The sequence below is a fragment of the Vipera ursinii genome (genome assembly GCF_947247035.1).
Source record: "Vipera ursinii genome assembly, chromosome: 2".
NCBI classification, from domain to species: Eukaryota; Metazoa; Chordata; class Lepidosauria; order Squamata; family Viperidae; genus Vipera; species Vipera ursinii.
Window position 1 is genome coordinate 123110612 of NC_139513.1, and position 17093 is coordinate 123127704.

The window sequence follows — 17093 nt, forward strand, 5'->3', positions numbered from 1 at the left end:
TTTAGCCTCCAGTCCCCTAATCATCTTTGTTGCTCTTCTCTCTACTCTTTCTAGAGCCTCAACATCTATTTTATTTTGTGGTGACCAAAACTGGATGCAGTATTCCAAGTGTAGCCTTACCAAGGCATTATAAAGTTGTATTAACACTTCACATGATATTGATTTTATCACTCTGTTAATGCAGCCTAGCACTGTGTTGGCTTTTTTGGCAGCTGCAGCACACTGCTGGCTCATATTTAAGTGATTGTCCACTAGGACTCCCAAGATCCCTCTCACAGTTGCTACTATTGACCAAGGTACCACCTATACTATACCTGTGCATTTGATTTTTCTTGCCTAAATGTAGAACCTTACCTTTTTCACCATTGAATTTCATTTTGTTATATAGCGCCCAGTGTTCAAGTCTGTCAAGATCCTTCTGTATCTTAAGCCTATCTTCTGGAGTATTGGCTATTCCTGCCAGCTTGGTGTCATCTGTAAATTTGATGAGTTCCCCATCTAAGGTCCCTTTGAACTTTACTATTATGATTATGATCTATCCCTTCATCCAAATCATTGATGAAGATGTTGAAGAGCACTGGACCCAGAACAGAGCCCTGGGGCACCCCACTACACATTTCCCTCCATGTAGATGCAGTTCCATTGAAAAAACTGCAACAAAACAAGCACTAAGGATCCCTCAGTATTATACACACTTTAGTTCTAGAATAGTCCTTAGTTTACAAATGCCTGACTGTAAAGGTTCTTTTTTCTTAACTAAACAGAACAACCACTAGTGGACCATGAGGGGTTTCTCTAACTAATCTTAATACCCAAGTTGGAGGAAGGCAATATTCATAATCTAGGTTCTAAGTTGTTAGGGGCTTTGTGAATACATGCCAGTACATTCCCAGAAACCTGTAGGTTGTATGACACAGGGAAAGTTAAGGGGTGTATCCCTCCTTTCCCACTTCCCTCTGGCCCCTGTGTCCAGTTGGCTGGTAGCAAAGGCACAACAGGTGAACAGCAGTTGGCTGCTTTGGAACCAAGGCTGCAATTATAAATAAATTCCATACAATCAGCCCAATATTAAAATGAAAGTTTAACATTTGAAATAGTCAACTTTATTATGGAATGGAAAATGGAAAAGATTTTAATTTTTCAGCAACTATTGAAGAAAAGAAGTAATATCTGAATTTCTAAGGAAGAGTAATTAAACAAAACTAAGGATTTCTCCACTACGTTTTCTCTTTTGTTATTCACTTAGTCATTTAAGTTCAAATTCAAATTAATTAAATTAATATTTTAAATTAAAATTAAGTGTTAAATTACTTCCCCACCCTTATTGCATCTGCAGGGACCCCGGTGGTAGTCCTGTTTCAGGTAACCAGGTTCCTCCTGGGTAAGGAGTAAGCAGGGGAACCCTTGCAGGGTCATTGTGAGGAATAATCTTAATATCTATATCAGATAAAGTCACTTGAGTTTGCTCATACTCTGGCTGAGCAAACCCCTTGGAAGTGACAAAGACATATTTGAGCCTTGTTATCTGGGAAAAGTTTGAGCTAATTGCTCTTGAGGAAGGGGACACGGTCCTTGGAGCTGTGATTCCGGCCATTTGTGTTCACAATCCATGCCCCTCCTGGCTGGTTAAGACCTCCCAGAAAGTAACATAGTTGGATCCAAGCAGTGATTAATGCCTGTGCAGGAGGGGATGGTACTGCCTGCCCTGAAGGAGACAGTGGTCCCCTTGTGGCCATCTTTGGAACCCACAGTATTAGATAACCTTCATCTAGTCTCCAATCTTCCCTTTATACAAAAGTTTACTGAAGGATATTAGCAGGTAGCTACAGAGGGCCCTGGATGAAGTGGATTATCTGGACCCTTTTCAGTCTGGATTCGGACTAGGGCACAACTCTGAAACCATATTGGTCACACTTGTTGATGACCTTTGGAGGGCTTGAAATGGAGGTAGCAGTGTAACCTTTCTGGCTTTTGGTACCATTGACAATAATGTTCATTTGGACTGGCTTTGAGGGGTTGGCAGTAGGACACAATGGTTTACAGTGTTTCTTCTTCCTCACCTGCAGTGAGGTGCCTGAGTGCTCGGTCCTCTTGATCCTTTTTAGTATTCATCTATTGGTATGTATTATGTACCATTGGTATGCTGATGATAATTACATATTTCCACCCCTAGCCAAATAAGTGATGCAGTTGCAATGGTGGCTGAGTGCCTGAAGGCTGTAAGGGTCTGCGTCTGGAGGAACTGGCTTTGGCTCATCCCTGGCAAGTTGGGTGGGGTTGGGTTTTTGGCACCTCCTGGACCAGATGATTCTTCATCTTTGACTCTGCCTTGGTCACCTTCCATCTGGATTACATTCTATACCCTTCAAGACCACCCAGAAACAGAATGCAGCAATGCATAGAGTAATAGGGGCCCTGAGTTTTGTCAATGTAACGCCTATTGTACAAACTGCACTGGTTCCAACTTCATTCTGGATGCAATTCAAGGTGCTAGTCATCACCTTTAAAGCCTATATGGCCCAGGGCCAGGCTACCTGTGGAATCATTTGTCTGAGTTACCAGATAGATAGGGTAGGCACGCTTAATCCCTTTTCCCAAGTATTGTCATCTGAGAAGGAATAGGAAGCATGACTTTTCCATGGCAGTTCCTGCCCTATGGAACACCTTGCCCCATGAGGTTTGGCAAGTTGGGAGATTAGATGATTGATTTATTCTATTTCTATAGCCACCCATCTCAATTGCTCAATTTTTACAAATAAGGCAGCAAATACAACACATTTTCCTCCTTTTTCCTTTACAACCACCACCCTGAGATGGGTTGGGCTGAGAGTGAGTGACTGGCCAAGGTCACCCACCTGGCTTTCATGGCTAAAGTGGGACTGCCTACTTTCTAGCTTGATGCCTCATTAGTCCAAATATATTTGTGTGTGTGTACATATACACACAGTACAATTAAAACATTTTAAAACAATAAACATCCAAAATAAAATAGCCAAAATATTTGGCCAATAAAGCCAGAAAACAGGGACCTTAGGACATTCAGAACCCTAGGTTCAAGGACACTGCCAGGTTTTTAGAGCTTTACTAAAGGCTAACAGGGCTGGGGCCATTCTAATCTCCAAGGGGAGGATATTCCATAAAGCAAGGACTATTGCAAGGAAGGCCCATGATGAAGGGCCAGTGCTGATCTGCATGATGGGCTGGTGCCAGTTTTTTCTTCTCATGTTTTAACAGTTTTATAATTTTTACATTTTTATAAGTTAACTTTTGATTTGGACTTACCCAGAGTTGGTTGAAAGATGGGCTAGAATTATTTTTAACACTATAGACCAGGGGTGTCCAAACTTTTTTCAAAGAGGGCCAGATTGGATGAAGTGAACATGGTGGAGGGCCGAACATTTTTCCAAACATTCTTTGAACAATTGCAATTAAATGCAAATGAATTATTTTATGCCAAGTTAATTGCAAATGGCATACTTTTCATTTTATAACATTAAGATCAACTGTCAGAACCAGCGCCGCACGCCCACCCCTTGCCTGGCCTTGAGGCTGCTGAAGGGTAGAGGGTGCCCAGGTAGATGGTCACAACCAATTGTTTCTGGCTGACAAAAGAACCATTGCACAAAGGGGCTCTGAAAGGCAATTTTCTCGGCTGCCACATACCAAGGGCTTCACCTGCATTCCTGGTTAGCACTTGAGAGGGGACCAACCAGAAACATCCGGGAAGAATTCAAGCCGAGCCCTTTCCGCAGCGGACAAGAAAATTGCCACTCGGAGCCCGCCTGGCAACCGAGCGGTGCTCGCAGCGCAGAGAGAATCCGAGGGCGCGGCAGGCCCTTTTTCCCTGGCCACCGGGGCGTCTCCGGGGGCGGGAAGGCCGTTGGGGTCTTCCTGCCACCAGCTCAGAGACTCCGCCTGCCAGGCCCTTCTCCCGCTCGGCCAGGCCAGGCGCGCACCGTCAGCCTCGCTGCACCGGCTAAGACGCCGCGCCAAGCCCGGGGTGGGGGGAGGAGCGTGGCGGTTTGGCCAGCCAGGAAAAGGTGCGGGAAGCGGAGGCTAACCCTGTCACTGCCCTCCCTCGTGTGGCAGGCCCTTTTTCCCTAACCCTCTCACCACCCTCCCTTGTGTGGCAGGCCCTTTTTCCCTAACCCTCTCACCGCCCTCCCTCGTGTGGCAGGCCCTTTTTCCCGGGCCCTCTCACCGCCCTGCCTCGTGTGGCCGGCCGCTCCCTCGGCGCTCTTCCCTCACCGGTCCACGGCCGCCTCGCCCTGAGCGCTCGCTCGCTGCCTCCGCTTCCCGCACGTTTTCCTGGCTGGCTGAACCGCCACGCTCCGCCCCGGGCTTGGCGCGGCGGTGCAGCCAAGCCCGGGGCAGGGGGAGGAGCGTGGCGGTTCGGCCAGCCAGGAAAAAGTGCGGGAAGCGGAGGCAGCGAGCGAGCGTGCGCTCAGGGCAAGGCGGCCGCGGACTGGTAAACTGGTAAAATTATTTAATCAAGATAGGAAAGTCTAATTTGCTACATCAAGTTAAATCAGTTGACAGACTGTCATTTTAAGACACGTTGGCTTAATGTTTCACTGCCATTTTGGTAGGGTATATTAGTGTAAGAGGCACTATTTTGTGGCTTGTTTTGATGTTAATGCCGTCAACAAGTCACAAAGGCATTTCTATTAAAATATGGGCAATCTTTAACTTTCTCCAGTTCTTCCCTTTTGCTTCTGACAAATTCCCAGGAGTGCCGTCTATTTTACTTCCTCAGGCTTCAGTCCCAACATTTGCTTTCACACCAACCCAAATTATATTCAATGCAAATAAATTAAAATGCAACTGAAGTGAAGTGTTTTAACTGCATTTTCCCCCAACTCTGGAAATGAGAACCTGGAAGAGAAAATTATCACTTCAAAAGACCATGTCTCTAAAACAGAGTAGACTCAATTTTTATCTTTTCCAGGCTGGGCTTCCTCCGCTAACATCTAGCTTCTGTAAACAGATATGTTTTCTGAACTTCTGCTTTTCCAGGCAAACCTGCCTCCTCCTCCTCCTTAAAAAGGAGTTTCACTTAAAACAGTGAAAATTCTCATTATCTAATCACAGAGCCAGTTGGTAAACAGGCCCAAAGGATTCACTATTTTTTCCCCTTCAGAACCCACTCCTTCCTAACTACTCCCGGGGCGCCCGCTCCACTCTGCTTGCCGGCGGCAAGCGAGCGCGCGCTCAGGGCAAGGCGGCCGCGGAACGGTGAGTGAAGAGCGCCGAGGGAGCGGCCGGCCGGGCAGCGCTGTTGCCAAGCGGAGCTCGCCTGGGGCACCCGCTCCACTCTGCTTGCCGGCGGCGAGTGAGCGCGCGCTCAGGGCAAGGCGGCCGCAGAACGGTGAGTGAAGAGCGCCGAGGGAGCGGCCGGCCGGGCAGCGCTGTTGCCGAGCGGAGCTCGCCCGGGGCGCCCGCTCCACTCTGCTTGCCGGCAGCGAGCGAGCGCGCGCTCAGGGCAAGGCGGCCGCGGACCGGTGAGTGAAGAGCGCCGAGGGAGCGGCCGGCCGGGCAGCGCTGTTGCCGAGCAGAGTTCGCTCGGGGCGCCCGCTCCACTCTGCTTGCCGGCCGGCTAGCGCGTCCAGGGAAGTGGCATACCTACCGAGAACAGGGTGGAGGATGCCGAGAGCACGAACTGGATGCAGTTGTAGCAGCGAGTCCTCCCAGGCCGGCCCCGCACCTGCGCTGCTCGTCTTCCAGGTTTGGGCGGGAGGGCTTCCTGCCCAAACCTGGAAGACGAGCAGCGCAGGCGCGGGGCCGGCCTGGGAGGACTCGCTGCTACAACTGCGTCCAGTTCGTGCTCTCGGCGTCCTCCACCCTGTTCTCGGTAGAGCTGTCCGAGGGCCATATTAATCTGCCCCGCGGGCCGCAAATGGCCCGCGGGCCGGACTTTGGACATGCCTGCTATAGAATATTGTTAATAAAAAGGATCAATAATGGCAAGAACACATATATTTTCTATGGATCTTTTCCTGGGTATATTCATACCTCGGTACTTGACTGCTTTGAAACTCATGGAATTTGGTTCTCAACACATTTTGATGTGAAAATTTTGCCCCAGTACTCGTATGTTTGGTTTTGGATGCACAAGCTAGAACGTGTTGGTGTTGGCTGCCTTGCGACTCTCTACCCTTTCCACCCGAAACAAATGATGCCACATTAGTCATATGATTTGTTTGATACTTGTTTTTAGTATTCGTCGCACCACCCAGAACCAAGTAATGATGACTACTGGGGTACTACTATATAATGGATTCAATTTATGTCAACAGGATCAGAGTAATTGACTAACACAGACATGTCAAACACAAGACCCGGGCCCGGGGGCCAGATCCGGCCCGTGAAGTGGTTTCATGTGGACCGCGAAGCCATCATGGAAACAGTGAGGGAACGGCCCCCACTGCCTTGGCCCTGGCCCAGAGACCCTCCTTCTGCCAGAGACCCTCAGATCTGTCCCACTCCTGCCCAGGCCCCCATAGGCACCCTTGATGAGAACGATGTAGAGCTGGCCATGCCCACCCAGTAGGCCATATGCACTCTAGCCACGCCCACCCAGTAGGCCACGGCCACCCTGGCCATACCCACCCGGCCCCCTGAGGGCAACCGCAATGCTGATGCGGCCCTCAATGAAATTGAGTTTGACACCCCTGGACTAAGGGAACAAGAACCTGCTAAATAACTGATTTTAATTATAAAGGAAGATTTTTTTGTTTGTACATGGGGAAGTAGTTAGGACAGATTACACATAAGACTTCTGGTGTGCTTACACTGATTAGGAATTTGGTGGCAACTCCAACAATATTAAGTACAACACAAAGAATTGCATCAACTGAAAAGATATGAAACTTTAAACTAGCTTTAATAATAGCTTAAAATAGAATATTCACTATCCTTCCTGTAAATCCTAAACTTCAATATGTAAGGTTGGCTGCTTTGATGTTGTAGCAAGTTTTTTCTACCAGAGTTGTTACTGTAGCATTTCTCTGAGAAGATGTGATGCTTCTTGCTAAAACTAACTCCAGCTCTTGAAAATTCTGAAGCCTGGCCACATCTTCATCCTTGGAGGAGAAAGGAAATGGTATTTTTAAAATAATTAAAGCAGTTTCAAACTGTGAAACCTAATAATAAAACAGGTAATAGAGACTGCATTAAGATGATGGATTACTTTAATACTACCTTAAGAATTTTAGTTAATGAAAAAAATTCTTTTAAGCTTCAGGAACTGTTCAAGCATTCCATATTTATTATACTAATCCATACTGCAGACTAAACCCAAAGAGCTTTTATGAAGCCCCTTCCCATCACGTCCTTGGAACCATTATATGTTTAGTGTGGAGGTCTACAGAGGGATGCAAAATGCTCTCATCTGAATGTACTTAAGCTCAATGGAATATCCCAGTTACCACAGCTATTCTGAGAGCACTGGATCTGTCTAGACTTGTCATTGCTTGTTTACACCTTGTCAACCAATGTAAGTTTTTTGTTAGAAGTGGAACATTAAAGGCTAGAGTTATATGTGCTACCTTTTATATAAACTACTGAAGTACTGAAGACACACACTGCACTGATAAATTATGCAGTTTGCTCAGTTTTGAGTTTAGCATCTAGGAACTTGGTTCTGATTCAGAGACCAAAAATGTAGATTTTGGCAACCTTTCTGTTCTCTGGTAGCAAATTTTGTGAAAATCTCAAATCTTTATAGCATTTGAGCATTTTCACATAAAAATCTCAACGGATTTGTTTCATAGTAAGTTTCAGGTTTGGGAAGGGTAATATGCAGGCAACTCGTAAGTTATTAACTGCAATACTAGATGAACCTGGATAATTGAGTCAATGCTGCTTAAGCAAATCAGCTCAATGCAGAAACATAGCCAATTATTAGTATCATTTAAATAAGGAATTAAGAAATCCTATTTGAGAAGTTTGCTTGCATACAACTCTTACTTTTATTGAGTCTGCAAATCCTTGGAAGAGAAGATAAAATCTTACAAAACGATAGTTTAGCTCCTTGGCTTATGGCATGAGTTAACTAAGTTAAGTATAAAAAGTAACCAAAAATATTTAGGTATACATATTATATAAGACGTGAGCCACCCAATTTTATTTTGGGTATCCTTATATATATAAACCGATGCAATCCTGTAGATATAAGAAGGTTGCAGACCTGTCAGTAGATTAAGGAGGAGGTCAAACTTTGCCACAGTGCTTCAACAGGAAAAAGGGCTAAGGGCATTGTAAGATCAGACAAATAATCTACATTATCCTGGTGCAAAGGTCCTTTTCCTGATCAGAGATATAATAAGGGTAGGGGGAGAGGCAGACCAGCTCCCCACATTTCACTCTGCTGAAACAAGCCTAGCAGTTTCTGTTTAGGCAGTTTGATTTTCCATCCCCTATAGTTACAAAGCTCTACATCACGGGTGTCAAAACTTGATTGCATCACACAATGTATCACCACGGGTTTTTTTGCCTTTGTGGAACCAGGGTGTGCGTGGCCTGCACATGACTCATCTGCTTCGCGGGCTGCCAGTTTGACACCCCTGCTCTACATAGTTACAAAGTACTACACTTAACACTTTCTGAGAGCTGAAGTGTGACTGAAGATGGAGCACGGGATAGTAGAATTAGAAGAGCATTGGCAGAATCTCAAAGACGGAGACCAACGGGATTTGCTCATCTTAAACTCTATGATTCAAACTTTGGCTAGTTACACTTTTTGAACTCTGTGACCAAAATATTTTCCAACATGAATTTCAAACTACTAATTAAACCCATAATGTTAAAAACAATGAACCAATTGTTCAGAAATGATTGTTTTTGCAAGAATCCTTAACTGAATCTTACCTCAACTACTACTTGTACATACCAAATAGAAAGTCTGTGAACAGCAGATGGCACACAGGCCTTTCCCCCCTCCCCCCTTTTTTGGCATGAAAAAATAATGGATGTTTTTTTTCCTGGCCCTTGCTAATACAGATCAGCCAATTGCTTTAAATAAATGCTGATTATGCTCCTAGCAACTTACTGGTGGAACACTCTTGAGGTGCTCATTAGGGATAAACCTGTACTCCTCATTATGCTGGCCAACAGCAAGAAGCATTTGGTACAATGCTTATCAAAAACTTGATTCATTACATGTTTCAATCCTCTATAGCAGACATGTCAAACTCGCGATGTCACATGGCATCGCGCGACGTATTGGAACTTTTTCCCCATTGCCAGCAATGGGGTAGGCACGGTTTCTTTGTGAAGCGTCCGGCCCGTGGGCTGGCAGTTTGACACCCCTGCTCTATAAAAACTTTACATACAATAATAGCAGGGGGGGGAGCTCTAACAGTATTCAGGGCAGTAAACTGCAACAAGTGCTTAAATCTTAAAAGCCCATATAAACCAACATTTAAATGGTCAGCTCTTGCTTCTGTCACAATTAAGTACCATCCAGGTTCTCCATGGTATGGAACTCTTAACTGGCCTGTCTCTGGACTGACACTCCAGCCAGAATTGTGCTACATGATTCTGTGAATTGCACTAATTTTAAGCTACAATTTATGCTCACTTCCTGAAAGTAAATTATTCTCTGCTGAGAACTTCGAAGGCTTTCATGCTGAAAAGCAGAGGTTGATGGAACATTTAAAATATTTTTCACTGATTCACAAACATGCTCATGCACATACAGCAAAAGATTCTATCTCTAGATGTTGTTTGAAGAGTTTCTTGTATTATTATCTTGGGAAGGAATGTTCTTGCACAGTAGCTGTTGGCATGCATGAGGAATTCTGAACTGATCCTAAAGCCTTTTTAGAAAGCAACACGTTAAAATGTAAGATGTTAATTCTTTCTGTACTAATTAATAAAAAATATCAATTGTATGTTACAATAATAACTACTAGTTTCATGTCTCTTATGTACTATTTTGGATAGTGAGTCATTTTTAACAGCTAATGTCACCAAATGTATGTTTAAAAGAAAATCTTTGTGTTTACCTTTCTCAGTAACGTATTAGGTAACTTTCTAATCTTTTCCACTTGTTCAGAATTAATTCCCAGCTCACAGCAACACACTTTGAGCAGATCCTGGTAATTCAGTTGTTTTCTGTCCAGTTCAACTTCAATGAAGTCATATTCTTTAGGATTCTGAACTCTTACTTTAAGCACCAATTCTATATATTTATATGGGGGGAACATATATATTCACATGAAATAAATGCTCATTAGCAAGAACAGAAACAAAAATGATACATTCTCTGGAATCCCCAAATCAATTTTCTTTAAACTATGTCCTTCATTAACAGAAGAGAGACATGGTTCCAGACAATTAGGATTATTAGAAGAAATTAACTGTAGACTAAATTAGGAATTTGGAGGTACTGGGGTGTGGCATCCCAAAACAGGGAAATGGCAAATCACTGCTGTATTCTTGCCAAGTGGTCACATCTATCATTGGGGGTCAAACTTGACTTAAGACAGACTTTTTACCTTAGGATGTAATGGGAAAATGAAGACCAAAATGCAGTGCTAGTGGTTATTGCAAACGGATAATAAGGTTGCGGACAAAGGAAAAAGGCATTCACCACCTATACAGGTAGTCCTTGAATTACAACCATAATCGAGTCCAAAATTTCTATAAAAATACTAAGCAAGACAGTTGAGTGAATTTTGTCCCATTTTATGATCTTTCTTTCCACAGTTGTTAAGTGAATCACTATAGTTATGTTAGTAAAATGGCTGTTAACTGAATCTGGCTTCACAATTGATTTTCCTTGTCAGAGGGTCACAAAAGGTGACCACATGACTTCACGACATTGCAACCATCATAAATACATGCCACTTGCCAAGTATCTGAATTTTGATCATGTAACTGTGGGGATGTTGCAACGGTCATAAGTGTGGAAAATAGTCATAAGTTACTTTTGTCAGTGCTGTTGTAACTTCAAACAGTCATTAAATAAGTGGTTGTAAGTCAAAGACTACCTTTAACTCCAAAGGCTTCCTGGGCTCCTAGAGTTTATTGCTGCCTCTCCTATTGGTAGTGCCCATCCAACCCCACCCCCACCCCCGCTTTATCATGGGTGCTTGCCCATTGGATGAAGAGCAAACCTAAACAACCTGTCAAGAAAAATAAAGAAACATCATTTGAAGGGTTTTCAGTACCATCAATATTGCCTGGAAAAGTTCTATTGAAAAGCAGTGGCTGTAACGCAAACTCTGCATCCACTGTGGCACCATTTGTTTGGTTAGTCATATGTTGTCTAGATGGACAGGAAGTCAAGTGATCTCTGTTGTGATGTGCAGATGAAAAAAATGAGGGACTAGAACTTTGAACGCTAGACTTTGTATCTTTGGATGCTTCTGCAACCACGGATGAAATGAGTTCTTCAACCCAAAGGTGTTTCCCAGAGAGTTCTGTTTCTTTGTGCAAAGAAATCGCTACATCATTGTTTTCTGCTTGAACTGTTGATAAACAAAGGCTAGTTTCACCAGCAGATAAATGAGGTGTGGCAGAATTACTTTCTTTGGGTGGAGCACCCATAAGAGCAGCACCATCCCCTTTTTGATGGTAAGTCCCTGGAAATGATTCATTGGTGAGACAGTTTGCTATACCACTCAGCAGCTTTAAGTTATTTACTTCTTGATTATCACCGCCTTCCACTTCAGGAGCTATTAGGAGAAAATGAAATAAAAATTAGAATATTTTAACCATTCTCTCCTATGAGAATAGTTACTCCCATGCATTTCAGAATCAGCAGAAATAACTATACCTCAACTTTGGGAATCACTTTTTAACGGCAAAGGAACAGCAAACAGATTTAACAGGCAAACAGTTTTAAGTAGAAGAGAAATACAGACCCACACATGAAACTACAGTGGCTAATGGTTAAGAATAGGAATCTTGCACAGTTATATTTTATTTGGAAGCAGAAGATAAAGTAGAGAAATATGCTCATGTATACCATACAATAGTCCAGTGGCACAAAATGTACATAAAATGTCATATAATGCAATCCAGGAAGCAGATCTTTACTGTCACAATGCCTGGCCTATGGAACATCATCTCTTTTCTGCTGGTGTTTAGAAATATTTTGGTTATTCCCTCTGGCATTGTGCTGAGGCTTTAAATGAACCAATTATAAAACTGAAGCATGTTACATTGAAAACCTCTGATCATTGTATTAATATTCTTGTGGTTATTTTTATCTTCAGGGGAAAGGGTTGATTATTATGGCTTTAATTAACGTTTTCCACCCAGAGTCACAGAAGTGAGACAGGGAGCCATGTACAAATAAATAAAATAAATGGAAAAATGAAAGCACTTTCCAAGGTAGGTTAACTTCCAAAGTAATATCTAGATTAAAGTTCCAAGTTTGCACAAAATGTCAAAAGCATGTTTGGAGTACTTTGTTGCACCTGTGGAATAATAATGGCCAAACATGCCAGGCTGGTAATTTAGTCTACAACCTTTCTATCTTACTGAAAAGAGGAATAGTCATAGGGAAAAAAAGAATCATAGTGATCACAGGGGTCTTAATGAAGTTTAACAATAACATCAGCAAACTCTTTTACTTGAACATAAAACAATAAAATAAATTCTTTCTCCTTATCTTACCCCATTAGGAACTTCATTGTTACCTCAATGTAAGAGTTATGCTCTTAAGAACAAATCCATTGAATATTTTTTTAAAAAAATAAGCATACCTCCAAGAAGTTTTCTGATTTCTTTTTTTGAAGTCAGATGGGCTGCCAGGTCTCTGTTCTTTGTAAAAATCCCCTTATTGGCTCCATGGTCTAGCAGGTACTTAACTATATGAGTTTGGTTACGCTTGCATGCCCAATGCAAGCTTGTCCTATATAAGATAAATGTGAATTATCAAGCATTTCTATCATTATTGTGACACAGCAGATATTACCAAACTACAGGTCCCAGCAATTCTGGATATGAACAGAATTCTGCCTGGCTCCGAGGGCCAAGGGCCATAATAGAGGCTTTCTTACCAGAAATAATTCTTTTCCTATCTATATATTACTAAAATTCTCATGTCTTTAACCTTTAACTGAGCATCATAAGGCCAAGGTACTTCAAATAGGCTAACTCAGGGGTCCCCAACCCCCAGTCCGTGGACCAGTACCGGGCCATGGCATGCCAGCAACCAGTCCACACAAACAAGCAAAGCCCCATCCATGGAATGCAAGCAGCACACAAAACAGCGCACCCTCCGATCCACGGAAAAACCTCTCTCCATGGAACCAGTCCCTGGTGCCCAAAAGGTTGGGGACCTCTGGGCTAACTTACAGAATGCTGAGATCCATTATTCAATAAAATTCAAATTCAAATTATTCAAATTACTTCTTGTGGGAATGAAATTTTGGAAAATTCTTGCCATTTCACTGCCCCACACTGCTGCTGTTTGGTGCCACAGCTGCACAATGTTCCCTGACACCTTCCCACAAGTCGATAGGGAAGCCTGAGCAGCTTGCAGGGAGAAAATAAGTAAGGATCACATAACCATGACTGATGGCGGGAATGTGGCAGCATGCTTGGGACTTGCAACTTCCTTCCTGGGAAGCTAGCAGGGAGAAAGTCACTGGGGAAACCTTGCAGGGAAAGTTACAAGTTGCTCAGTTAAGGAAATTATGTGAAAGGATGAACCAAGAGGTCACGGGTTCTGCGTAGTACTATTTACATATAAACAGCGAAGGTTCAATCTCTAATGTTTGTGCTTAGGTAGAACCTGACTAAGGTCTCTGAGATCTCAGCTGGCTGAAGTGACAATAAATGAATTTGATGGTCTCTGACCAACATACCGTAGTTTATATCCCAGTTTGTGAGGTAATATCAGTTTCATTGGGAGAAGTATGGAGGTTTAAGAAAGCTATCTATTTTGAATTTTCCCACGATTCTTAAAGGTGGCAGGGTGTCCAATCTATCCAGCGTTCATATTACCTTGTGAATGAATTTTATTAGGATTTCATAGATGCAAACCATGCCACATCATTTGCAGGAAAGAAGACTGTATCATAGAATATTATCCCTTATTCTTTTGTAAATGCTTTAGATCAGTGCTCTGTATTTGTGCTACAGGTAGCTTACCGAGCACTCATTCAGTGACTGAAGTTACGACAACTCTGAAAAAGAAAACTTGCAATTGGTCCTCAAACTGTGGCCGCCGTAGCCTCCCTATGATGACATAATCATGATTTGGATGCTTGAGAACTGGCATGCATTCACAACAGTCACAGTGTCCTGCAATCACTTAATCGCCATTTGTGATCTTCACAGCCGGCTTCTGACAATCAGTCAATGGCGGGGGGGGGGGGGAGCAAGAAGTCACGGTCACACTACATTTCACTTTATAACCATGTTGTTTAGCTACTGGTGCCAACAGTGGTTGGTAAGTAAGGACAACAAGCAGTCCTCAGATTACAAAAGCAATTTGAATCAGAATGTCTGTCACTTAGTGTAATGTCACATGACCATATTACTTAGTGATGGCAATCCTGGCAGGCCCTGACACTATGCAAGTGCCCATGGGTTAGGTGAGCAATGGAGGGAAGAGGCAGGAATCCAGGCAAGCAGGCCAGTAGACGAGCGCTATGGGCAGGCAGAAGCCACAGGTGGATGCTATGGAATGTGGGCAGGTGCCAAAAGGACACTCCTCATAGGGCAAGTACTATGGGGTACAGATGGACATGCCAGAAAGCAGCTGGAGTAAGATGATGTTGACTTCCAGTCAGCTTCCTCACTGACTGACAGCAGGTAAGATTGCAAATGGTAAAACCCGTAATCACTGTAATTTTGAGCCAGTTGTCAAGTTCCAGAATCAAGTTCATGTGGGGTGCTGCAATAGTCACAACACTAGGAACCACTCCTAAGCACCCTCATTCAGCCCTATCATGACTTTGAATGGTCATAAAAAAGTAGTTGTAACCTGAGCACTAACTCTTTCTGTATGATATACTCTTGGCATTGTCGGGGAATATAACATATAACGATCCACATTGGAGCCATAAAGCACTCTAAATAAGACAGAATGGCATTATTGTTAATAGTTGAGATAGGTGGCAACCATATAGGTATGATTAGGGTGAGTAACCACTGTACAGGTAGTCCTCCACTTACGGCCATAATTGAGCCCAAAATTTTTGTTGCTAAGCAATACAGTTAAGTGAATTTTGCCCCATCTTTCGACCTTTGTTGCCACATTTGTTAAGTGAATCACTGCAGTTGTTACGTTAGTAATATGGGTAAGTGAATCCGGGTTCCCCATTGACTCTGCTTATCAGAAGGTGGCAGAATGTGATCACATGATCCCAGAACACTGAAACCATCATAAATACATGCCTGTTGCAAAATGTCTGAATTCTGATCATGTGACTATGGGGATGCTACAATGGTTGTGTGAAAAACGGTCACAAATCACTTTTTTCAGTGCTGTTGTAACTTTGGATGGTCACTAAATGAACTATTTTTAAGTTGAGGATGACCTGTAAGATATTCGCTGCAAATTATCTTCCAGGTGTCCCTAAATTAAACTTGTAAGAGTCTTGTTGTTGCTTAATATCCCAGAAACCAATTGTTATCCCCAAAGTGTAGGCGATGATTCTGTGGTTGGTGTATCGTTATTGCTAAATGAGGTAAGTGACTGTTCCCCATTCTACCTCACGTGAGGAACCATAATTAAAACAACTAAGTCTAAGGGGAAAAAAACCTCTATTAGTCTCGCCTAATTTTAAGAGAAGGTCGGCGAGACCAAGAGAATGTGAGCCAAGAAAGAAGCTGTGAGGGTGTTCTGGAGGAGGCCACACTCCCATCAATTCGTTATACAGGTAGTCCTCGAATTATGACAATTGAGCCCAAAATTTCTGTTGCTAAGTGAAACATTTGTTGAGTGAATTTTGCCCCATTTTACGACCTTTCAAGCCACAGTTGTTAAGTAAACCATTGCGGTTGTTAAATTAGTATCCCGGTTGTTAAGTGAAACCAGCTTCTTTCCCCCCCCCCCATCCTGGGACACAGCAAAAGGTCATAAATAGAAATCAGCTGCCAAAGATCTGAATTTTTGTCACATGACCATAGGGATGCTGCAAAGGTAGTAACTGTGAAAACTGGTCATAAGTCCCTTTTTTCACTGCCCTGGTAGCTTTGAACGGTCACTAAGGAACTGTTGTCAGTCGAGGACTACCTGTAGTTCAAGGGCGAATAAAGGCGCGTGCTGTTGCTGCATGCATGGAAGCTACATGGATTTTGGATTTTAATAATGTTTTAGTGTATTTTAACTTATTGTTGTTAGTTTTGGGCACTTTGTTTAATCTTTTTTAATATTTGTAGTTTTGTATTTTTATATGTTTGCCCTGTTCACCGCCCTGAGTCCTTCGGGAGAAGGGCGGTATACAAATAAAATTATTATTAATTATTATTATTATTATTATTATTATTATTATTATTATTATTATTATTATTATTATTATTATTATTATTATTATTATTATCTTGCAAGGTGGGGAGAGGGAAGCAGTGAAGCCGTCTGCCCCAGCCCACCCCCGTTGGAGAAACGAAGGCACCCGGCCCGGAGGCAGATGGGAGAAAGGAAGAGGGGGGGGGGCCTCTTACCAGCCATTGACCTCATTCTGAGCATTCACGGCTACCCCGTTTCGGACCAGTATCCGCACCTCCTCGAGATTGCCTAGGGCAGCAGCTTCCCGGAGCCTCTCCTCCAAGTAGCTGCTCATCCTCCCTGTCTCTTTTTTCCCCCTTCCCCTCCGAGCTCTTAGCGCGCCCGCCGGCAGGCCCAGAAATGCTCCATCCACGGGCGTCCCCTCGCAGGGAGACGGAGGCGGAGACGGAGCGAGGGAGCGAAAGGAGAAGCTACTGCTGCTCCCCCTCGCAGCTGGCTCCTCCGCTCAGCTCCAACCCCGGGACGCGCGAGACTCTCCCGCCGGCTGGAGAGGCGGCGCGCGCGCGGGAGGGGGGGGGGAGTCGACCCACAGCAATTTTCATTCACTCAGCGAGGCCAGAGCGCAGAAACTGGCCGCGAAGGGAGGGGGGGGGGCAGATCGCAGGGCAAATTCGAGAGG

The 17093-nt window shown here is 43.6% G+C and overlaps 1 protein-coding gene across 1 annotated transcript; it reads right to left on the reverse strand.

Annotated features, from left to right (window-relative positions):
* Positions 1–6712: 6712 nt before the first annotated feature.
* LOC310634866 (ankyrin repeat domain-containing protein 40-like) lies at positions 6713–16748 on the reverse strand (the record flags this gene model as incomplete). The annotated part of the gene is made up of 5 exons (XM_083353403.1): positions 6713–7082; positions 10008–10183; positions 11175–11681; positions 12717–12865; positions 16630–16748. The coding sequence occupies 5 exons, from the start codon at positions 16746–16748 to the stop codon at positions 6936–6938; spliced, it is 1098 nt and encodes a 365-aa protein (XP_083209529.1). The 3' UTR covers positions 6713–6935.
* Between the last annotated feature and the right edge of the window lie 345 nt (positions 16749–17093).